The sequence below is a fragment of the Canis lupus genome, chromosome 4 (assembly GCF_048164855.1).
Source record: "Canis lupus baileyi chromosome 4, mCanLup2.hap1, whole genome shotgun sequence".
Lineage (NCBI taxonomy): Eukaryota > Metazoa > Chordata > Mammalia > Carnivora > Canidae > Canis > Canis lupus.
Window position 1 is genome coordinate 49,595,004 of NC_132841.1, and position 24,855 is coordinate 49,619,858.

Here is a 24,855-nt window from a genome sequence, read left to right on the forward strand (position 1 = left end):
TTTCTTTGCACCTCCTACTGTGACATCTTATTGTAACTAACTACATTTCCACTAGGGTAAGTCATATTACTTCATTCACCACTTAGTTCTATATTTGTAGTCTACAAACAGTAAGAAGGGAACCTATTCTATGAAAGTCTTTGTCAACTAATTAGTGATGTGCCAGTAGATTAACTAATTAACTTCTGATCTACACTTTGGCAGGAAGAAACACACACACATGGACACAAATAAAAGATTTAAGAGTCACTGAATCAGCATTTCATAAAATGTGGTCCTGGAATAACAGTTCCGGGAATTAGTATTCCTGCAATTAAAAGTTTTATGTTTAAATAAACTATCCATATAGCTTCTTCTTAAATATTTACAATTTGCATTAGAATGCTAAATATACTGAAAAACTGTAGTTATATGGAAGATATGTGTTGGTATTTGTTTAATGGTTAAACAGGCAAACTTATTTGCATTGACTGTGCAGGTAGTGGCATATGTTTTTTTTTTTATTTTATTTATTTATTAAGGATTTTATTTATTCACGAGAAATAGCGGGGGGGCGGGGGGCGCAGAGACACAGGCAGAGGGAGAAGCAGGCTCCATGCAGGGAGCCCGATGTGGGACTCGATCCCAGGACCCCAAGATCACGCCCTGAGCCAAAGACAGATGCTTAACTACTGAGCCACCCAGGCATCCCAGCATATGTTTTTAATCACCACTCGTGAGAACACTTAAACTTTCTTATCTCCCTAACTCAACAGAGCGTCTTACTGCTAGGTTGGTAAACACTATTTCAAAATTATAGTATCATTATGTTGTATTTGTTATGTTGTTATGTTTTTTAGCATTTTTTACAAGAATTAATTTATCTATATAGATCACATTTAATTCTCATAACAAATTATAAAAAAGTTATCTTCATATTACAAAAGAGAAAAAAGAATATGAAAGATTGTCGCTCCTGTACGAAATTTTGTTGGCATATTCTTTCCTATTTTTTGACACTACATCTCTTGTCTAATATGTTAATAAAATAGACTATTAGAAACTTACCATATTGATAGCATTCACTGGACCGATGCTATTCACATACATGTCTGTGTGAATTAATGTTGGTTTCACTGTAAAGAGAATGACAGAGATATGTGCATGTGGAGAAGCACAACATTTTAATGTTTTAGTCTGTATTATTCTAGAAATAGATTTATTTTGCTATATTAGAAGTGATTTATTCACAACTAATTTGGTGTCAGTAATTAATTCACTACATTTGAGTAACTATTTGTTTTCCAAAAAAAAAAAAATCTCCTTTTAAGCATGTAAATGTAATAACTAAGCAAATTAGAGTTTTGAAATTGATTATCCTTTAAAATTACATTAAAATGAACAAATAAGAAAACACTGCTCAGATTTTCTTCAGCCTTAATTTTACCATTTTTTCTTTAAGCCATGGAGTTAACTCAAGCATGGTAATCTGACTTGACCCATGTAGAAAAAATAACTACTTAGTGATCCAGAAAAAAATATTAGAAACATGAAGTAGAGACATAAACAGCAACAAATATTATTAATTGTTTTTGAAACATTGCCCTCTGTTGATTCCTTTCATGACCACTTTATCCTCATACACCTCAGTCAACACAAAATCAATCTTCTTCAATGACTTACTCAATTGTGTGATTCATCAAATAATATGAGGAAACCATATGGAAATCCAATACACACCTATTCGTCAAAGAGGACTGACAGTAAAAATCATGTAGTATTACATCCATGACCAAATGGACGTGCTCCATTTTCATTTAAAATTTAATGAACAAGGATTCATAATAGCATTCTGGGCTTCAATTCAACAAGTATGTTTTTTCTCATCTTTTTCCCCTCTCCCTGAAAGTGCCATGCCCTAATTTTCTGTGTTGGATTGAATTTTTCACTAGTCCCTGCCTCTATGCCTCTGCCTTCTCCGCAATAAGGCCACTTCTCGGCCTCTGAACTTCAGGCTTGACATCTGACCTGTGTTGGCTAATACAACATGAACAAGTGAGTGAACTATTTCTAATCCCCTTATGTATGAGCCTCTACTTCATCTTACTCTGTTATTTTTTTTAAAGATTTTATTTATTTATTCATGAGAAACAGAGAGAGAGGCAGAGACACAGGCAGAGGGAGGAGCAGGCTCATGCGGGAAGCCTGACATGGGACTCCATCCCAGGTCTCCAGGATCATGCCCTGGGCTGAAGGTGGCGCTAAGCCACTGAGCCACCAGGGCTGCCCTACTCTGTTATTTTCATGAGAAAGATACTCCTAGCTAGTCTGCTGGTCCCAGGAGTACAATGAGAATATAGCTTTCTTAAATGAGCAGCCCTAAACTGGCTTAATTTAGATTAGACTGCCCCGACCAAAGTGCTAACTAAATGATTATTATATGCCATCGAGATCTGTGACATTTTATGACACAGCAGTAGGCAACTACTATATCCTTTCTTTACCATTTATTTACTTGTTTGTTTTTGATGTTACTTCATAAAGAAGTGGTCACATTTCTTCTGTAGCCTTTGTCTAAGATATCTAGGAGAATTTGAATCTCCAGCTCTCAAGCCTCACTTGAAGATCATAGATCCTCTTTCCTCTTTGCATTTATCAAGGCCCCTCCTACCCGCATGTCTGAATGCTACTTTTACATTCTTTATTTTTACAGCATATAATAATCATTTAAGAATTTCCACTTATTGAAACACTAGTGTTTTCTTCTAATGTGGTAGGCATCACAAAATACTTTAACACACCTCCTATATCAGGCCGAAGTTTATTGTCGTATCCTTCCAGGAGATTATTTAAGATGACAGTGACATCACCCTCAGGAACTTTAGGAGTCAAGACCCACGTTTTGTTAGAAGCATAATCCTCATAGTCATCATCAGATTTTTGGCTGGTGAGGCTAAGAAAACAAAAATATTGTTCAGGAAACATTGACTATATCCAAGAGGATTTTTTACTCACAGGCCACTGAGGAGAAAGGAGAAATGAAACAGGATTATAGTATGTATTATAATGGATGACAGTGAATTTTTTCACTGAGGCTTCATCGAGCTAATTAAACTGCACAGATGTAGATTCAAATGCACTAAAGTGTACTCCCCTGTTTCCCAGAATGCTCTATCTTCCCATCTATAAGTATACCATGTTTTCCGAGTAATTTTTGCCTTTTCCCCATAGTTGATATTCTTCTTGTCCACCTGCCAAAGCTCAAGAAGGACTTAAGAAAAAACTCTTTTTGTGAAAGTGATGCTTAAAATATCATAATGTAGTCTCAGAATTCAGACACAATGTCTACTTCTTCCTCCCCTAAGAAGTTAACTTGCTTCAACCTATTAATGAAAGTAAGAGACTGATAATTAGATTCACTCCCACAAACCGCCAGACAAGCCTCTCCTCTTTCAATTGAACTACTAAGGAGAACTTAGTCTTGCTGCTTTTTCTTCCCCCAGGCTGTGTGTATGTGTATTTTTTTCCCCTCACTTGCACCGAAAGCAAGGGCGGTTCATTTATCTTTGATTGTTAAGAACCTGGTACTATGAAGAAAAATGTAGTTGTAGACTTTAAGCCACTCTTTATTACAGCAGAAGTTCCTAATCCAGAATCTCATGCTAATAGTTAACGTACTATAATTGTGTAATTGAAATTGCCTACGTTGAGTGATTGAGAAGCTACATAATCTCCTGTGATTCCGTTTTCTATGCCCAAACCTGTCAGAAAACTCTTACAAGTTGGGCCAGAAGCGAAGGCTAACTTTGGAAAGATATCAGAATTCCTCTATCTTGCCCCTCCCCTTACCCTAAAGTTCAACTTCTCCCCCTCCACACACACACAAAACGATCACAGGATTCTATTTTACAGATCAAGGAGCAATGCAAACCTTGCAACAGCTGCCATTTTCATTTTTATCAGCATGCAGTAAATGTTGGCTACTTCTGTGGTTTATGGTAAGATTGAAAAAAAAAAAAAGAACTTAAAATATAAAATTTCCCATCCTCATTTCAGTTTATTTTCATAAATCTACGGTACAGAATGGATCTTGTCAGAAATCAAACCACTGCCACATTACTCTGAAGATATATACATATATATATATAATATTTATTATCTTTCTTCAATCATACTCATTCATCAATTTATATATATATAAAATATATGTATGTATATGTGTGTATGTATAGATAAACAGATGACTACATATGGTAGAAGAAAGCTGATTGTGTGATTAATCTGGTTTAAGAATGAGAGTGGGAGACAAAGTTTTAAGAGTAATCACTGGCATGGATCAACTCAGTAAGCAAGTAATCTCTTTCATTTCTTTAAAGCTTTAGTAAGAGGAACCATTATAAAACTGAGCCACACATCTGCATAAAATCTAACATAGCCAGTCTTACATCTTGCACTTCAATTAGCATAATGACTTTAAACAACATTGAAATTTCATAAAGTACCCATACAGTACATGATAGGATGGACAAAATTTCAAGGAGTTCTCAAAGAGAAAGGCCTTCGAGTCGGCAAAGGCCAGTTCTCTGCTAGGAAAATCCTTCTTGGAGCTCAATTCCTCATTTCTCTAGAGCACTGCTAAACGCTGCCTAAGAGCTCTCATCCTATGACCTAAATCTCACTAATTTAAGAAGAAAAAAACAGCTCTCTGACCAAAAGATTTTCAAATCAATTCCAGTAACTCTGAGAAAAGAATGTGGTTGGCCCATTGGATATCATCGTTATGGAATTTTACACCATTTAATTTGTTCATGCAAAAGTGTCTTAAAAAAAATCTCTCCCTCTTCCTTTCTGTTTCTCCCCGTGTGTCTCTGTTGCTCTTTCTCTCTCTACCTCAGACAAATGCACCCTATTAAAGTTTCTTCAAGGGAAGGGAATATATGTTAAATCATTTGGTTCACTCTCTCACAGCAACTCCTCATACTAAGAAGTAAATGATCCAAGCACGCTGGTGCTGTATTATTATTGTTACCATCATCTGGAAGATTAGGAGGCAAAATACATTAGGTGAAAATACAATCTTGCTTAGGAGGAATACTACTTTTCAGAATTGCATCACTAAATCTTTTAGAATTATCATGATTAGAAGCCAAAACAATAAACAAATGAATTATTTCATATAAAATTATTTGTGAGAGATTTTGTCATAATTGAGGTCGCCTACTTAGCCAGACGGAAAAAAAAAAAGAGTTGAAGAATTAAAAGTACATACTTTGGAATTAGAAAGTACTAGGTTTGCTTTCTGGATTCATCATGTCTTACCTCTATCATTTACTATTTTATGACCTGGAGCAAGTTATTTAACCTTGCTAAACCTCTCAAAGTTTTTATCTTTAAAATAGAGTTAACACTAGCATTCATATCATATTTTTATGTAAGGTTAAGATAATGGTTATTAAGTGCTTCACACACTATCTGACACCTAGCCCTGAAAGTAGATCCATTATAATTATTGTTATAAAGTGACCACTGCTAGATTTATAACAGCTCCAACCATGTAACTAAAGACCTGAATCTATAGATGCTGCCTCTAGGTTTATATCTAATATGTGCTGAGAAAAATTAAAAACAGATGTTTTCCAGGAAGAAGAATAATGAACCCCTATATTGTAAATAAATGAAGTTTTTATTCTCTAGAGTTTTCCCAGCTGAGGTCTAAATTAATGGGGCTGATGCATAATCTGGGATTGTTTCCAGATTTATCTTAAAAAAAGAAAAAAGAACCTCTCTCATTCAACATTAGCTGTTTCTTTAGAATTCAAACTTTGGAGTCAAGATCTCCTCATTTATAGGTGGGCTCTCTAGGAATAATAATGTCTGATCATTAGACAAGGCATTTGTGGCATTGTCAACCCCATAAGAAGGCCTGGGCAGAAACAGACTGATAATGACTCAAAAAAACAGACTTGACAGTTGAGTGTGCCAAGCACAAACATAAAATTGAACTTCTAGGTAAAGGTATCTATCCAAATGTAATAGCCTTTACAAGTAATATTTCTTATGCCTTTTACTTTAAAAAGTAATCTTATCAAAAGAGAACTAAAAATTCACTCTTAAATTTTTTATGATTTTATATTAAATTTAATAATTTATTCATTTAATTTTTACTGTAAATATTTTGTTTTATTTTAATTAACTTATAATTTATTTAATTATATTTGTATTTTATATTATATATTATAATTAAGGAGAATATTAATATTTTATATTAAATATTTAATATAATATCAATGTACTCTTAAAAATGTCGTCTTTGAAAACTTTTTAAAAAATGCTAGAAATGGGCAGCCCGGGTGGCTCAGGGCAGCCCGGGTGGCTCAGCGGTTTAGCGCCGCCTTCGGCCCAGGGCGTGATCCTGGAGACCCGGGATCGAGTCCCATGTCGGGCTCCCTGCGTGGGGCCTGCCTCTGCCTGTCTCTCTCTCTCTCTCTCTCTCTCTCTATCTCACATGAATGAATAAATAAGATCTTAAAAAAAAAAAATGCTAGAAATGGTATGCCTGGGTGGCTCAGCAGTTAAGTGCAACTGCCTTCGCTCAGGGTGTAATCCTGGAGTTCTGGGATTGAGTCCCATATGGGTCTCCCTCCATGGAGCCTGCTTCTCCCTCTGACTCTCTCTGTCTCTCATGAATAAATAAATAAATAATAAAAATCTTTTTAAAAAAATGCTAGAAAGCGATCTGCTTGGGAATGTTGGACCAGCAGTATGAGCAAAGCTAGAATATTGCTAGAAATGCAGGACCTTGGACCCCACTGAGATTCCTGAATCAAAATCTTTAACAAATCTTTAAGCAATCCATATGCATATTAAAAGCTGAGAATCAGGGACCGCTGGGTGGCTTAGTGGTTGAGTGTCTGCCTTCAGCTCAGGGAGGGATCCCAGGATCTGGCTCCCTGCAGGGAGCCTGCCTCTCCCTTGGCCAATGTCTCTGCCTCTCTGTGTCTCTCATGAACAAATAAATAAAATCTTAATAAAATGAAATAAAATTTGAGAATCTCAGTCACAGAGTGTTTAAACCAGTGGGAAAGGTGTGTGTTTGTGTGTGTGTGTGTCTGTGTGTGTGTGTACACAGTGGGCTCTTAAAACTATATATTCCCAGGTTCCTATTCCTACTTTAGATCTTCTGAGTCACCATGCTGTAAATTAGATTACTTTTATTTTCATGTTTCCAGTTTTATGCATGATTTGAACTTATGCATGATTACCAACATGTAATAAGTTCATGTTTATAATCAGAAACAAAAATTGATTTTATTTAGAAAAAAAGTGGCTTAGAAAAACAAAAGAAATATTTGATAGATGATCAGTAAGAGGTTTCTCTCAATTATATAAAAGATTATAAATACTTGAATTTTGGTACATATTTTGTATGTTGGACTCTGACAAGTAACCATGCAGTTTATGGAATTTTAAATTTTAATCTATGCATTTTGGATTCCCACAAATTCATTAAAGATCTGAGTTTTGTAGGAGGAAAAATCTAGTCACTATCCGAGGGTAGTATAACAGCAAACATATAGGTAAGATATAAAAACATTTGTCTTTTTGGGTATCTTAAAATGCATTGATATTTGGCATCTTAAAGACAGAATTTACATTTTTTTCTTTCTCTGACATAGATAAGTAGTAGAATTTTTAAAATTAATAAAAAAATTCAAAAAATCATTTATTTTCATGTTTAAACTATTTTTAAATAATCAGTATGTCATTCTTTTATAACATTAGTTTCAGTAACATTTTTTTTTGGTACAAGTTTTAGTTTTATTTTATATGTACAATGACTTAAATACAGGGTATTTTATATATCAAAAAAATCTCTCAGGAGATCTGTCAGTAAAATGAAAGTTTTTTTAATTTTTTCTATTAAAAATTCCTCTTCATTTGACTTTCTGTTCTGTTAGTATCACCTCTACTGTGAATCTCTACTGTTTATATAACATAAATCTCTATTCTTTCCTTTTTCTACTCTTACAGAGATTCTCTTCTACCCCAAATTCTCATCAGACCATAGAATCTGTTGAGAATCCTCAGTCCAAAAGCATCAGTAACAGAAGAATGTGTTGTTCCTTACATCATGTTGCCCAAGTTTGTTAAATTCCAGAAACTTGGCCAAACTCCAGTATGTTTGCATGTATTGTCCTTCCTGCCTACAGTCTTTTCTTGTCTTCACATCCCAAATCAATAGTTGGCATGGTTTATTCCTTCTTACTTTCTTTTTTTCTCCAGATTTTATTTATTTATTTGACAGAGAGAAAGAAAGGGGGGTGGTGGTTGGCACAAGCAGGGGAGCAGCAGGCAGAAGGAGAGGGAGAAGCAGGCTTCCCACTGAGGGCGGAGGAGCTTATGTGGGGCTTGATCCCAGGACCTCAGAATCATGACCTGAGCCTAAGGCAGATGCTTAACTGACTGAGCACCCAGGTCCCCTGCCTTCTGACTTTTCAACACAAACTTTACCTTCACATAAATGTTATCCCTTAATAGTTTTATCTAACTTTGTCACCCACCCCACCCTTCCTATGCTCTAGCCAGTCCTTGATTGCTTCATAACATTTGTTACAATGTCTAAGTATTGATTTGTTTATTGTCTGCCTCCATTACTAGACTATAAATTCCACAACAGCATGCTTAATTAAGATGTGTGGAAAGAATAAATGTTCTTGCTAATTTGTTTTCCTCAGGTAAACCATCATACCTATGAAAGCTGCTTTTCAATATACATTATGTCTTCGGAATAAATTTAAGGACTTTATATGAAGGGGTGCCTGGGTGGCTCAGCAGTTGAGCGTCTCCTTTGGCTCAGGGTGTGATCCCAGGGTCCCAGGATAGAGTCCCACATCAGGCACCCTGCGTAGAGCCTGCTTCTCCTTCTGTCTGTGTCTCTGCCATTCTCTGTGTGTCTCTCATGAATAAATAAATAAAATCTTTAAAAAAAATACATTTTTAAAAAGGACTTCATATGCATTCTCCCACTTAATCCTTGAAACGCTGCTATTTCTATAATTATCCCCATTTTGCCAACGAAGAAAAGCAATGATATTTACCAATAGTCGCTACAGTTTACCAAAATCAAAACATTTAATCATTATGCTTTAAAAAAGGCTTTGAAAAAGAAATTGGATCCAAGGAATCTGCTACTGTATATTTCTAAAAAAATAAGATCATCCAAAAATAAATGGTTGCTCACACTCATTTTCTTTTAGGACAATAAATTTGTTTCTGCCTGAGCTCAATAAAAGTATGGTACCTTTGGCACAAAGTTAATAACATTCCAATTTCATAAGCTTGCTATTGCAGATAATCAATAATTTGATTTCCCCATACTGAGGAATAAAAATAGAGCTCACAATTTAACTTCACACATGTGATAAATCATCTTACACTTCTTCTTGGCTTTGAGAGCAATGCACACTGCAGGGGCAAGGCCTACATATCAACCAGTTCATTTTAAAGATGTCTTCCAGCCACTGCAAAAAGCAGATTTTGGTAGAAAATGTCAGAGCAGGTATGAAAGGTGAGTATATGTCCTAAAGGACACAGGGAACCCATAATCTGATCATGGGAAGAAGGGACCTCACTCTGTATTGTCCAGGACTAGGAGCTCTTATGGGACACTGTGATAGTTTGTGAACAAGAACATTGGGGCACCAATTATTCTTTCACACAGAGGCCTATGGGATTCTATACATCCCAGTAAGGAACCTCACAGAACCTGTTAGGAAAGATGCTCTCTGCTTATGTATATATGCAAAAAGGGGAGACATTCATCAAGGATGTAAACCCCAAGTATCAATTTTAATAATGAATTGTCCTGCTTATGAGGACTTCCTTAGCTCTTACCAAGTTCAGTTTTTTAATATTAAGTTAACAGCTATCAGGCAGCCCCAGTGGCCCAGTGGTTTAGCGCCGCCTTCAGGTCGGGGTGTGATCCTGGAGTCCTGGGATTGAGTCCCATGTCGGACTCCCTGCATGGAGCCTGCTTCTCCCTCTGCCTGTGTCTCTGCCTCTCTCTATGTCATGAATAAATAAATAAAATATTTAAAAAAATAAGTTAACAGCTATCGGTAAGTATGTTTATTTGACTGAGTCAAATATTAGACATATATATCCAATGTGTAAATGCAGACTGTTTATTAGAATCATCAATGATCCTTATCAGATTACCGTCTGTGGGATTTTATTACCTAAGATAAGTTTCATTGCAAGTATCAGAACATTTAAACTAAATTGGGAGGCACTGGAATATATAATCATAAAGTCTAAAGACGATGAACTTCACGGTGCTCTAGATAGCTTCACAACTATGTATTTAAAAACTCAGATTCATTCTATCTCACCCTTCTATCCTCCACAGTGTCAGCTTCAACCCAAAGATGGATTGACTATGCAGTCAAGAGATACTAACAACTCCTTATACCTCTATGACTTCTTATTTACATCTAAGAAAACAGAGAGAAACTCTTCCAGAAGTTCTCTCTCAAAAAGAAGAAAAGTCCTCAGAAAGTCTAATCTGTGCATCATGAGCCAAATACATATGAATTCATACATATGAAATTTAAATCTATGGCTAGAGGATGAGATTATGTTAATTATTTTGGTCTAATTATCTATCCTACCATGAATATCTAAGATGGATTCAGCTTCTCAAAAAGAATGTGGACTTCACAGATACCCAATAAAAATTGGGATAATTAATAAAGTGAGGAGGGGAAATGTGGAAAAGGCAACCACAACACTCATTGGGGTTAAGAGGTACACAGAAAAGAGCCATCAATGTGAAGTCTAGGGTTATCCCTGAAGTCCATTTACCTTAGGTTAGCCATCCTACCAACTTGTGTTGTTTGTTTTAACCATTCTTAAATAAAAAGTGGGAGAATGTGGAGCAACTAGGACTGAAACACTGCTGGAAGGAACATATTTTGGCATTATCTGTTAATGATGATCATCCATGTTCTATATCCCAAAAAGTTCATCTCTAGATTTATTTTAAAAAGAAACACATGCACACATGCACATGTCTACTCTAAGACTTGTACAAGAATGTTCATAGTTGCATTATTAGTAATAGATAATCCAAAAACATAATCCAAACAGGTATGAACATAATCTAGAACAATGGAGTAATAAAATATAGCATATTCATATAATAAAATATTATACAACAATACAAATTGGCGACCTATTACTAACTTCAGCAAAATAAATCTGAAAAATAAAAATTTGAGCAAAAGGTGCTACACATACACACACGCTATGCTAATGTTTATATGAAATTTAATAAAAGGCAAAATTCAACCACAGAGCTGAAAGAATAATGGTTTCTTTGGGGGAAGAAAAAGAAGAGGAAAATGAGGAAGGAGGGGAGGGTGTTTTCTAGGGTGCTAGCAACATTTTATTTCCAGTTGTGGTTGGGATTATGTGGATTTTGTGATGATTCATTGAACCATATTTAGGTCTTTTGTACTTTTCTACATTTTACTTCACAACAACAACAACAAAAACAAAACATTTCAGAGATCAGGTTTAGGTGTGAGTGTTAAAAGTAGAACATTAGGTTCCTAAGAGCAAGAAATGTTTCTGTCTCCAACAGTGTCATTTTCTGAAAATTCGTCAAGTGCCTGGCAGTTGACAAGACATACAATGAATACTTTCCAAAATCTGGATGAATCAATGAGAGTATGAGTTATTTTTAAAAATTTAATGTTTGTGAAAATTCACCTGGTAAAACTCACTCTTTAAAAATATACATATATAACAATTGTAGCTAATATTAAAATGAACTGCCTATATAACCTGCCATCACATGATTGTCATCACTCTCTTCATTAAATGCTAAAATTCCTAGCCTATAAAAAACTGAGGTAACACACACTGAAGATATTTTTGAGAGTTAAAAAGGAACAAAGCCGAGGTTAACCCCAGAAACCAATTCTAACCCCCAGAAACCAACTGTCTCTGTTAGTTAGAATAGAAATTAAAATATTGATGCTAAATTGTGATAGGAAAGAAATGTCAATGGATACAAGAATTCTTATGATATAAATAATAATAGTTTAATGATAACAATGATTATTAAACTGGCACATTCCTAATTCATCTCTCTCTATATAAAGCACTTTTATGTGATTTTTTACTAAGTGATAAAAATAACATTCTTAGTTTCTTGTCGTGTACACTTTGTCATAGAGTAGCAGCTATGGCTTCAAACCTGAATGATCTTTGGATACTGAGACAATTCACCTTGCACACTACTTTTAGAAGGAGGTGGGACCATAGCTGTGTTGTTCTCATGCAACAATTCTTTTCTATGATGTAGGAGAACTTGGCCACTTCACTTGTATTATTACTGGATTGTGACAACATGGTGATAAAGTAGGCCAATATAATTTGGAGGACTGTTCTCCCTCATTCTAGAAACACACATGGACTTACTTTGCATAGAGTTGCTATGTTCTGACTATGGAAAAATAAGACCAACTTGAACCACAGAAATATGTATGCTATAAGCTAGTGTCAGAGAAGGATGTAATTTATTTTCTGTCAAGAAATATTCCAAGAAGGAAATATTTTGTATTTCTTCCTTTATCTAATGACTATCATTCACTAGGAATACACAATATCCAGCATATACTGAATGTTCAATACATTATAAAGATGAGTCGTTCTTACCCCTGCTGCATGTTATAATGCCATAGAGAGCTTAAAAAAATGCCAGTGCTGAATGCTGACCTCTTCAAATACTGAGTTAAATGAGGTAGGATGGGACCAAGACATTGGTATTCAACTAATTCTAAGGTACAGTCAGAATTAAGAGCTGGTGCAAGAGAGTATAATAGAGTTCTTGGACTTTCTTTTCCTCAAATAAGTATCACTTTCATGATTGCTCTCAAGCAAGTCAAATATCACTTACTAGTGTTTCATTGTACACTGGGTGTTCAAAATAGCATCATCCTCAAAATTGATGTCCTATTAAAATTATCTCATATCAGTGATTCCTGGAACTTAGAACACCTGTCTCTGGTAACCAAGACGGTTTTAAGTGTCACATAGGAATAGCATTAAGACATTGAAGCACATAATTTGAATTTTTTTCTCTGTTTAATTTTCTTTCAGCACATTCAATTATATTAAGGACAGTGTCTCCGTTTACTTGTAATTTGTCTTTAACCACATTCTCCAACTTGCTAACCTACTTTCTAAGGAGAACAACAAGCTCAGCACTTCTAGTAGAAAATAATATATAATTAAAATGTGATAACATTGTACTGGTTTCATTGTATTTACTTTGCAGCTGTCTTGTATTATGAAAACTAAAATCTATTTTCCAGATTTTATTACTCTTATTATTAAATGTATTAAATGAAATAATTACTTTAAAAAGATACTGGTTTTGTGAAAAATTTAAAGTAAATAAACGATCAGGTTTCACTTAGATGTGGCAAAAATCATGAAGGTGGCCGGATTTTGGAAACAATGCCTTGTAAATTTAGATTTCTTGGTCCTTCAGTTAATTGAGATTCTTTTGTGCACAGCATAGTTATAGATGGAAAGAAGTAGAAAGTTCAATGCTGATATCAAAACACCTTTCATCTATTTGAGGAAACAAATACCTGAACAGCTAGAAACAAGAAACACTGAACTAACAAGGCAAGGCAATAATAAAAACATTGTCACATGGTAGACCATGACTAATCTCTGTCTGCAGTACATCCAACTTGATGTGAAGGTGTGCCTCTGCATTTAACTATGAAATCTCAGTTTGTATAGTAAGGAGGATAGTTTTCTGTAGAACATAAAACATTTTGAAGAACTAATACAACTTTGATCCCTCTTCTAGTAAAATAAAAGGTCACACATACAAGCATGAAGAATTGTTCTCATATTTTCAAGGGCACATGTGTGGATAGGAGAACTTTTGTGTATTTTCTCCCAAAGGTTAAACTGTTCCAGATTTAGGATAGTTAAAATGTCACTGAAAACCAGTGTACAAAAATGAACGCTGATTCTATTGTATGCAATATCTGCATATATTTAGATGTTTATTCAAATATATTAAAAACTCATTATCTTTGGAGCCTTTCTATGGGAGCAGAAAATGAGATATTTCAATTTTGTTTTAATATTCGAAAGTTTTGGAAAAATAGAGCTAATTTATTCAGGTGAGGTGGCTGATTGAATTTTCACTTTCATGTGGAATTTTACCAACATTTATACATACATCTGAGTGATCATGATTCTGGAAATATTCTCTTGTTTCTTTATTTTCTAAAATTGCACTATAGTCTTTAAGTTCAAGTCAATACAAATTCCAAATCTGTCTCTGTGGTCATGACTACTTCCAGACTACTCCTAATATTTTCATTATTTGGTTTTTCCTGCCTAAAACATTTTCTCAAAATCAAGGTTTTATTAATCACTTTAAAAATTTAATCAAGTTTTGTCTCATCCTTCAGCTTTCTTCCTCCTCAGTTTCCCTACCCCTACTATGTGTATCTCAATATAATGTCAATTTACATAATTAGGAATTGTAAATTCTCCAAATCACAGAACTGTGTTTATTCATTTGTTTTTATTCACAAGCCATCTTCCATGAACTAAACACTATCTTCAGTACTCTTTGCTTATGAGAGTACAGTAGACGTTAACAAAAAAAATTCTATATTGAAAATGAGCATAAATAAGCACTCTATTGATGTATTTTAGAAAGTCCAAAATTACTTCTGTGCTTAGAATCCTGGAAAAATGTAAAAGAAGAAGAAGAAGTAGTAGTAGTAATAGTCCCAGTGGACTTTGAAGTCATCCTAACTCCATCCCAATTTAAGCACATTTTAAAACATTATGCCATCTCATAGGTAAATTAAAAATTTCATAGAAAAAAAACAGTCTGTATCATTTATATATTTAGAAACTTAGATCCTGTATCATGCAATAAGGCTAAAAGTTTTAAGTGATAAGGAATTCATATCATGTAGAGTGCCTTAATGTAGTAACAAGGTCACTTAACTGCCTTTTCTAGGAAATGTATTATTAGTTTTTTTCAAGAAACTGCAAGTTTAGTGCATAAATTACAAAAAAAAAAAGGCTCCCACAGAATCCATGCTTCTTCCTACAAGTTCCATATCAGTTATTCTTTCCATTCTTTCCAGTATCCAGTATTCTTTCCAGTATCCAGGTACCTAATCACCACGGTGTCAAAGCAAATTGCATTACTGACTACTATTTCAGTGGTAACACTACTGATGTAAAGATCCTGACTAATTCAATTAAGAGTACAATCTCAGGCCAAAATAAAAAAAAAAAAACAAACTTCTATCTGGAAAAACTTAATATGATCATTTTGTGTAAGCATTCCAGAAAAAAAATATCTAGATAATCAATTTTTAAAAGTTATTATTCCATAAGATATTCAATTCTCCAATGCAAATAGGAATGAGATTACTGAGTAGTATGTATGCAGGAGTACCTTTAGCCTTACACAAAATTGCAAGTTTTTCCTCATTTTTATTCCTACTAGCCATGGAGAGTTCCAGTTGTTCCACATCCTTACCAACACTTAATCCTGCCAGTACTTTTTTATTTTACCCATTCCGATAAATGTATAGTGGCATCATAATGCACATTTATATTTAGGGCTAATAACATTGAACTTGCTTTTGTGTGCTTGACACATCAATAATTTGGATGGATCTCAAAGGCACTATATTGAGTGAACTAGCTGATTCTACTTAAATACTCTTGAAAAGAATAAAAACTATACTAATGAATAACAGACCAGTTATTGCCAAAAGTTAAGGGAAGGGGAAAAAGGTGTGACTACAAAGTGGGGGGGGGGGTATGAAGGAGGGGTTTATTTGAGGGAGGGGGTGATAGAACAATTCAGTATCCTGATTTGGGATAAGGAATTTAAAAAATTATGTTTGTTAAAATTCTTACAACTGTCTACCAATAAATGTCAGTTTTGTTCTATGTTAAAATAGATGTTCTATGTTAAAAATAAGACATATAGCTATTGTACTGTAAACTTAAATCACTGAACTTTTGCAAATATTCTTTGTTACAAGATTTTTGTGAAATTTCCTGATACTAAAGAATGAGGTAATTGAGTCTAAACATTTAAAAATCTCCTGGGGAGAAAGGCATTTTATTACTGAAACGGTACTGTGGTTTCCTTTTAAATTGCTAGCTACATAGATGTTTGGATCTCTTTCAGCCTTTTAGATGGAATATTACCTTTCATGGTTTTCTTGCTCACAGATTAAGTTCAACAATATATTTTATGGATAGGAAATAAGTATACTTTTGTTAATACTCTCTGAGAATCCTTTAAAATCTAAAACTCAGTCATCCAAATAACTGCTCCTAAATCATATTAACTTGTAAATAAGAAACTATCTTTGCCATTTCTTAGATATGAAGTATATAGCTTTATAAAAACATATCTGTTTAAACACATTAGTTAAATATAGTACAATAATTCCATAACAATAACATAAAATAATTACTACATTTCAAATAACTGACAGAATAACTCTTAATCCTAAGATTTTAGAGCAAGATGTAGAACAATATTATATATAACTCTAAGGAAGCTTAAAGTAAAAAATTTAGTTAATTGTAAGCAACCGAAAATTGGTAGGTAAATTGCAACCCTCACCATTCCCGAAATCACAGAGGCACATGTCTTCCTTAAGAAAAAAATAGATGTATTTTTATATGAGGCATTTCCCCTTATCTGGATTACAATTCAAATTCTCCACTAAGGCTTCAAGGCCATGGAATAGGAAGCAGCTTTCTGCCTCCCAAATCCTATATCCTGAATTTTGATCCTTGGTCACTGTCCTCCAACCATCTGGGCCTTTTTAATTTTTAACTTAAAACAATTTTTTTTAAAGATTTTATCTATTTATTCATGAGAGACACAGAGAGAGAGAGAGAGAGAGAGAGAGAGAGAGAGAGGCAGAGTCATAGGCAGAGGGAGAAGCAGGCTCCCTGCAAGGAGCCCCATGTGGGACTCAATCTCAACCTCTGGGATCATGCCCCAAGCCAAAGGCAGACGTTCAACCACTGAGCCACCCAAGCATCCCATCTGGGCCTTTTTTTAGCTCCTAAAACACACGAAGTTCTTACTCTGCTCAGGGCCCTTGCACTTGTTGTTACCCATCATGAGAACAGTCTTCCCTTCAATCTTTTCGTGGTTGACTTTTTTTTTAATATTTACATAATCTCAATTTATTATCCATTAGTCAGAATGGCCTTTACTGATCATTCTACCTAAAGTAATTATATACCACACTTTCAATTATTTCTTCAACTTTTACCTCTCTTTGATGTTCATTTACTGTTTTTCCCTAGACTGAAAGGTCTAAGATGATTAAGAAGATATCTCCAACTCCCATAGTGCCAAATGAGTGTTAAGAATGCAACAAATACGGGATCCCTGGGTGGCGCAGCGGTTTGGCGCCTGCCTTTGGCCCAGGGCGCGATCTTGAAGACCCGGGATCGAATCCCACATCGGGCTCCCTGCATGGAGCCCCTTTCTCCCTCAGCCTGTGTCTCTGCCTCTCTCTCTCTCTCTCTCTGTGACTATCATGAATAAATAAATAAAATCTTAAAAAAAAAAGAATGCAACAAATATTCAATTAAGGAAGACAAGAGACAAGGAGGAAGAAATTTTTCCACTTTGAATTTATTTTCATTCCACATTTAACATAGCACTTTAAAGTTCAAGAAGAGTCGGGCAATGACATCTCATGTTAGCCTCTTTCAAGGAGAAAATGGACAGACTCACGTGGATCTGTGAGTTTAAATAATGATTGGGTGTGAAATATATATCTGGTTACACAGTTTCCTTAAATCAGAGGCAATAAGTGAAAAAAATCAATATAAAAAGAACCCTGTTTATATATATGTATATGTGTGTGTGTATACATATTAGTGTTTTGCTTTTAAAAGCACATTTTTATTCTAGAAAATAACTTCCACAAGAGCAAGGACTAGGTTTGCTTCATTCAATGTTTTTCAGCATCTGCATATTACCAGGAACAGAGCAGCTAGGAACTAAACAAATTATAATTCCCAAAATAAAGAGGAATTAAGAAGGGCACTATTCAGATTATCTAAACCAGAGTATGTAACCACTATGTCCAAACTTCTGTTTTATGTACATTTTTCTGATAAAGTTCATTGATATTTAAACATCTACTCAGCACGTGCTTAGGAGATTAATTTTATTCTCTTGGACTTCAGACTCTAAATAATGAGAAAATCTCTCCCTAAGCGATTCTCTAAAAAGTTTACTTCGATACTCATTCATCAGAGAAATTGAGCTACATATGGAAATTATAGCAGATCTACAAAAAGGAGCTCCTATCATGGGCTGTGGAAACTCTGCCAAAGGCCTGTTGACTACAAGCGTACTTGAAAAAAATCATGTTTCAGGGAGTATTTGATGACCAACATAGCCTGGGTTTTACGGCACTGAGTTGATTTTATTTGCTGTTTATTATATAAAAGATTTTGGTGAGATGACATGTGGTGTGACTGGAAAGTTTTCTTTTGCTTTTCCATTTCAGTAGGGTTTTATTATTGGATATTTTTTCATGCTTTCAAATATAATAATTGAAATAGTCAAATATCATTCACTATGACTGTTCCTTTTTAGCCATGAAATAGAAAGATTTATAATAAAATTATCTCTCAATCCTAAAACATCTCACTGATGAAAATTCTATACTAAAGAATTTCAAAAAGAATTTAAAAATTTTCAAAAGAAAATGGAAGAGAGCTAAGAAGCTCTGAAAGTAGTATCTCTAAAGGAAATAGGAAAATGAAGCTAGCATCTGAAAGAATCTAATAAAATATAGTGTGACAGTAGAGTTTTGTCCAATGAAGGATTGGAGCTGACACACGAGAGGTTGTCAGGGATACAAATCATGAAGGACCATATTGGGTAATCACATGCCCAGTTTGCCTGGGAAAGTTCCAACTGGCACCTGTGATCCTGACACAATTATTAATTATACCCTCTTTCACCATTTTGCATAATAAATATATAGTATATTACTTACAAGTCTAGTTAAGACAACTGGATCTTATGGTAGAAGAGGAGTTATTACAAATATTTAAGATGGCAATATAACAACCAATTTGTATTTTAGAAAGTCATTCTGAAGTGAAACTACCTTTATTTGCAGATAACAATATTGTATATAAAAAATCATAAGGGATCTATGAGAACTATCAGAGTAAGTTCTAGAACAAATATCACAGAATGTAAAGTAATATACAAAATAAATTGTTTTTCTGTATAATAAACATTTAGAAAATAATTTAAAGTATATAATTTGAAATAAGACATAAAATACGTAATAACCTTAAGAAAAATGTGTAAAGTGCCTACATTGAAATATACAATAAATTAGTGAGAAGAATTTAAGAAAATCTAAACATATTGAAAGATAAACCATGTCCATGGATTAGAAGACTTAACATTGTCAAAATGTCCATTTCTAATTTGATCTATATAGTCAATACCATTTCAAGGAAGACACAGCAGGACATTTTTGTTTTGTTTGTTTTTGTATAAGTTGACATATTTACTAAGAATATATAATGACATAAAAGATGCAAAATGGTCAAATCAGCTTTTGCAAAAGAAGAACACTGACTGATGGTTGTGTTTCATATTCATTGCCTGGTTTCAAGATTTACTGAATGGCTACAATGATCAATGTCACAGAGTACTGACATACAAATAATCTAGTAGACCAATGTAATGAAACAGATATCAGAAATAGACCTAGACATACATGCTAATAACATTTTGACAAAGTTTAAAAGAATGTCAATAAGGGGATCCCTGGGTGGCGCAGCGGTTTGGCGCCTGCCTTTGGCCCAGGGTGCGATCCTGGAGACCCAGGATCGAATCCCACATCGGGCTCCCGGTGCATGGAGCCTGCTTCTCCTTCTGCCTGTGTCTCTGCCTCTCTCTCTCTGTGACTATCATAAAAAAAAAAAAAAAAAAAAAAAAAACACTTAAAAGAATGTCAATAAGAAAAGGAAAACTCCTCAAAAAATTGGGTTAAAATGATTGGGTAATTGTTGGGGGGAATGGATTTCATTCTCCAATGTATTAAATGAAAATAATAACATATTAAGATGGATATTAGAGCTAAAAGGGAACGTTATAACTACAGAACCTCTAGAAAAAATATGAAAATATTTCTACAAACTTGGAGGAGGCAAATATCTTAGGACAGAAAAAACACTGACCATAATAGAAGCAATGACAAATTGTACTTTAAAATTAAACATTTTGCTCGACTAAATAAATTAGTAAATAATAGGGGCACCTAGGTGGCACAGTTGGTTGAGTGTCAGTCTCTGATTTCAGCTCAGGTCATGATCTCAGGGTCATGGGATGGAGTGCCATATCAGGCTCTGTGCTAAGTGGGAGTCCCTTGAGATTTTCACCCTCTCCTTCTGGCCCTCCCCCACTCAAGTAAATAAATAAATCTTTTAAAAAGTAGAAAATAAAAAACCTTAAGAATGGAAAAATATTTTTACTACATATATCTGACAAAGGGTTTTTATCTAAAATTCATAAAGTACTCCTACAAATCAGTAATAAAATCAATCAAAACAAAACAAAACAAAAAAACCTGAGGGGCTCCTTGGGTGATTTAGTTGGTTAGGTATCCTACTCTTGATTTTAGATCAGGTCATGATCTCGGGGTTGTGAGATCGAGCCCCACATCAGCTCTGCACTAGGCATGGAAGGTAGTTAAGATTCTCTATCCCACTCACTCTGACCCTCCCCCACCTGTTTGCACTCAAGTTCTCTATTCCCCTTTCTCCCTTTCAAAAAACCCCAACAGAACAAAAACACCAAAAAACCTGAATAGGTACAACTTTACTCCCACTATTATGGTTTAAATCCAAAAGACTTTATTTACCAGCCTCTGCAGTGTCCCCAGTGATTCATATCTTCCTAGTATTCACACCTTTACCTAAACCTTTCCCACTAGTATCAGGATTGTTCTGTGTTACTAATGCCATATGGCAATAGTGATGGTACATAATTATAATATTATATTACAAAAGTCTGTGGCTTCTATCTTGGGTGTTCTCTCTCTCCTTCTCTTTTATCTCTTTTTCCACTCCACCTCTCCATCACCACAGAGAGACGGCCAGTGAAGAAAATGGAGCTTCCTGCCAATATAGTAGTGAGCTTGGGAATGGTTTGTCCAGCACCTTTAGGGAACTAGGGCCCTGTTCAACAACTTGATTGAACTTCATTCAACTTCATTGCAACTTCCTGAACCAGAATCATCTAGCTAAGTTACTCCTGGATTCCTGTTCTTGGGAACCTTGTGAGGCTTACCAAACATGGGGGATTTGTTGGTTTTTATTCTTTGGCATTTTTTTGATGTTTTGGATATACAGAAATAGATAACTAATGCAAAGGCAGATCACACCTAAAGTTGTAAGGATTTGCAGCAACTTGAACTATCACATATTAGAAAACTGTTCTGATAATTTCTTATAATATAAAAATAAATTAATTCTATGTTCCAGCATTCCCACCAAAAAAATGATAAGTCCAAAGCAACATCTGTACAGTAATGTTCATGCCAGCTTTGTCCAAATTGCCTCAAACTAAATGCATCAAGAAGAGAATGGGTAAACATGCTGTAATTCATACCATGGCATTCCTAACAATAAAAGGAAGTCATGATATATCCAACATGTGTATCAAAAACAATATGCTTAGTAAAAGGAGCTAGGCACAAACTGTTGATTTCATCAATATAAAGTTCTAGAACAATAGAAAAATAGTCTGTGGTGAGGAAAAAAATCACAAGAGAGACTATCAGGAGAAGGGAGGAAACAGAGTAGAGGTAGTTAATTGGAAAGGGGCACAAGAAAGGTGTGATGGAAACTAATATATATTGAAAACCAGTGTGTGTGTTTATGCATATGTATATAGGAGTGGTGGTTATACTTAAAAAATCATCTAACTGTACATTTAAATTCTGAACAATTTATTACATTTCAGTTATGTATTTAAGAAAATATTTGACAGGTGAAATGTCTCTCTGCTGTGTGGTAAATTAATAAGACAGCAAAACTGGCATCAGAAAGGTACTGTAGGTGACTGATTTAGTAACCTAGGTGACAGATGATGTCGAGTTTAATTCTATCATCAGATCTATTAGGCTCAAAGAAAAATGAAGTTAGTCATGACCTTCAATAGTAAAGTATTAGCTTGGATTATTCCCTTCCTCATTACTCTCCAGATTCAACCTATTGCTTCCATTTCAGATTTAATACAGATGTTGCCATCAAGAGTAACAATATGGTTTTGTTCTGAATAATAGGTTGGGTAATTTTGCTCAGAAACTCAGACAGTGGTTTCACACTATCTCTGGAAAAAGATCCTTCTTTGCATATCATTAAGGAAGCTGTCTTTAAGAAGTTCTATGTGTCAGCATATATTTTATTATACAGAGATCTAATCTACATATGTTAGAAATATTAAGTTTACAGTAATGATCTAAAATGAATGATTGTTATAGGCATTCTACAAACAGAGACCTCTCCCCTATTTTCTTCTCTTACACACCTTAAGATAGGAGACTGACAAATTAGAGAATTTGTATTGAGAAAGTCTCTCCTGCACTGTCCCAAAATTTTCATTTTACAAAGGTAGAGAAGATATTTCTGCTTCTAGGAATATCCTCAGGAAATAATGACTCTATAGTATTAATAAAAATAATAACAACAAATACAACATATAAGGGATGCTACCGTGTATCAAGCCCTTATCATGTATCATATCAATTACTACTCAAACTTATGAAGAATTGTTATTTTCTTTTTTTTTTAATATGAAGAGACTAGGTCTATATGAAGGTGACTGAGGGCCAGCAAGTAATAGATAGGAATAGGAATTTAAATTTTGGTCAAGTGTGGCTCCATAGCTTACAGTCTTTTTTTTTTTTTTAAGATTTTATTTATTTATTCATGACAGTCACAGAGAGAGAGAGAGGCAGAGACATAGGCAGAGGGAGAAGCAGGCTCCATGCACCGGGAGCCCGACGAGGGATTCGATCCCGGGTCTCCAGGATCGCGCCCTGGGCCAAAGGCAGGCGCCAAACCGCTGTGCCACCCAGGGATCCCTCTTTCTTCCTTTTTTAAAAGAAAACAAATTTCAGAGAAAATAAAATGCAATTTACATTATTTAATTAAAAATAATAATTAAGCACATTTTAGAGGCAAAACACTTCTCTAAAAACCTAGGTTATATAAATAGACAAAACAGTGTCTCTGCTTTTATCAGTTCTGTCTTCTACTGAGGGAAACAGAAAATAAAAAGTAACAATGATAAACCAATAAGCAACAGAGTATAAAATTATCTACTTAATTACTGAAGGCTCAAAGTATAAGGAAGAATAAAGCATAGATGAGAAAAAGTGGAACTGTGAGTACAAAGTTGAGTGTTGTTTGCAATATTACACTGAATAATGAGTAATATCTCACTCTTTGGGAAGATAATATTTGAGCAAAGACTTAAAGTAGATGAATTAGCCAGTGGATATCTGGGAGAAATACATTATATTGAATATACTATCCCTGTTGTTATGGCCAATGTCTCACCACAGGGAAGAAATAGGTGAGGATTGTTAGACTCTCACTTAATATAAATGTAGAAGGCTACCAAGAAGATGCAGAACTTTTTAGAGAAAGCTAAAAACCAGTCATGGGTTCCTTTTATTTCACCCACCATGTAGCCACATAATAGAAGTTTAAGGATTCAATGAGAAAGGCATTCTTGGGGATCCCTGGGTGGCGCAGCGGTTTAGCGCCTGCCTTTGGCCCAGGGCGCGATCCTGGAGACCCGGGATTGAATCCCACTTCGGGCTCCCGGTGCATGGAGCCTGCTTCTCCCTCTGCCTGTGTCTCTGCCTCTCTCTCTCTCTCTCTCTCTCTGTGACTATCATAAATAAATAAAAATTAAAAAAAAAAGAAAGGCATTCTTGTAGAAAAGGTTATTGGCCTACAAGTAGAAAGAGCTGTGCAATTTCCTATTCTCTTCCTCTCATGGAGATATTTGCACCACCTCTAGCTTAAGGCAATTAAAAAAGTCAGGGCACCTGAGTGGCTCAGTCAGTTAAGCATCAGCCTTATGCTCAGATGATGATGCCAGGGGTCCTGGGATCTAGCTCCACATTGGGCTCCTTGCTCACTGGGGAGCCTGTTTCTCTCTCTCCTCCCTGGTTATGTTCTCTCTTACTATCTCTTTCTCTCTCTCTCAAATAAATATAATCTTAAAAAAAAGGAAGTCAAGAAATCCACTCATAGATATCTACCATGATGGAAAACTAACAAGGACAATTACTATCTCTACCCCAAATAGAAAACTTGTATAACTGCTTCTTGGTGCTCTATGAACACAAAGTAGACAGAAAACTCTTAGGTAAATTTGGTCTGTATTCTCTATAATCTGAGCAGTCCAAATGAAGACTATAGCCTGATTCTTTCCTGAAAATGTCTAAAGGTAAATAGGCTAGTTTGAATAACCCCAAGTGTGAATCTGAATGAGAAAGACCTTCACTTCCAGAATCTAACAGGCAGTTTTGCTGAGTACATCCGTCAGTCCATTCATTCTTCCATCTTTCCTTCCTTCCCTCCTCTAAACTAGATGGATGTCAAAAAACAGTCATGTTGGAATCATTTTTAAAGTTATCTATTTGGTGATATAATTCTAGGAGAAGATCTGAGTAGATGTATTTTGGCGTGGAACTGAAGGGGTATCATCTG

General features: G+C 34.9%; 1 protein-coding gene across 3 annotated transcripts in view; it reads right to left on the reverse strand.

The window, feature by feature from the left end:
- Positions 1–24,855, reverse strand: part of GABRG2 (gamma-aminobutyric acid type A receptor subunit gamma2) — a 107,275-nt gene that overhangs the window by 75,337 nt on the left and 7,083 nt on the right. For all 3 annotated transcript variants that reach the window (XM_072824256.1, XM_072824255.1, XM_072824253.1), the window contains exons 2-3: positions 2,781–2,932; positions 1,048–1,115 (exon numbers count right to left, since the gene is read on the reverse strand). In XM_072824256.1, coding sequence (XP_072680357.1) covers positions 1,048–1,115; positions 2,781–2,932 — 220 coding nt within the window. The remainder of the gene's footprint in view (positions 1–1,047; positions 1,116–2,780; positions 2,933–24,855) is intronic.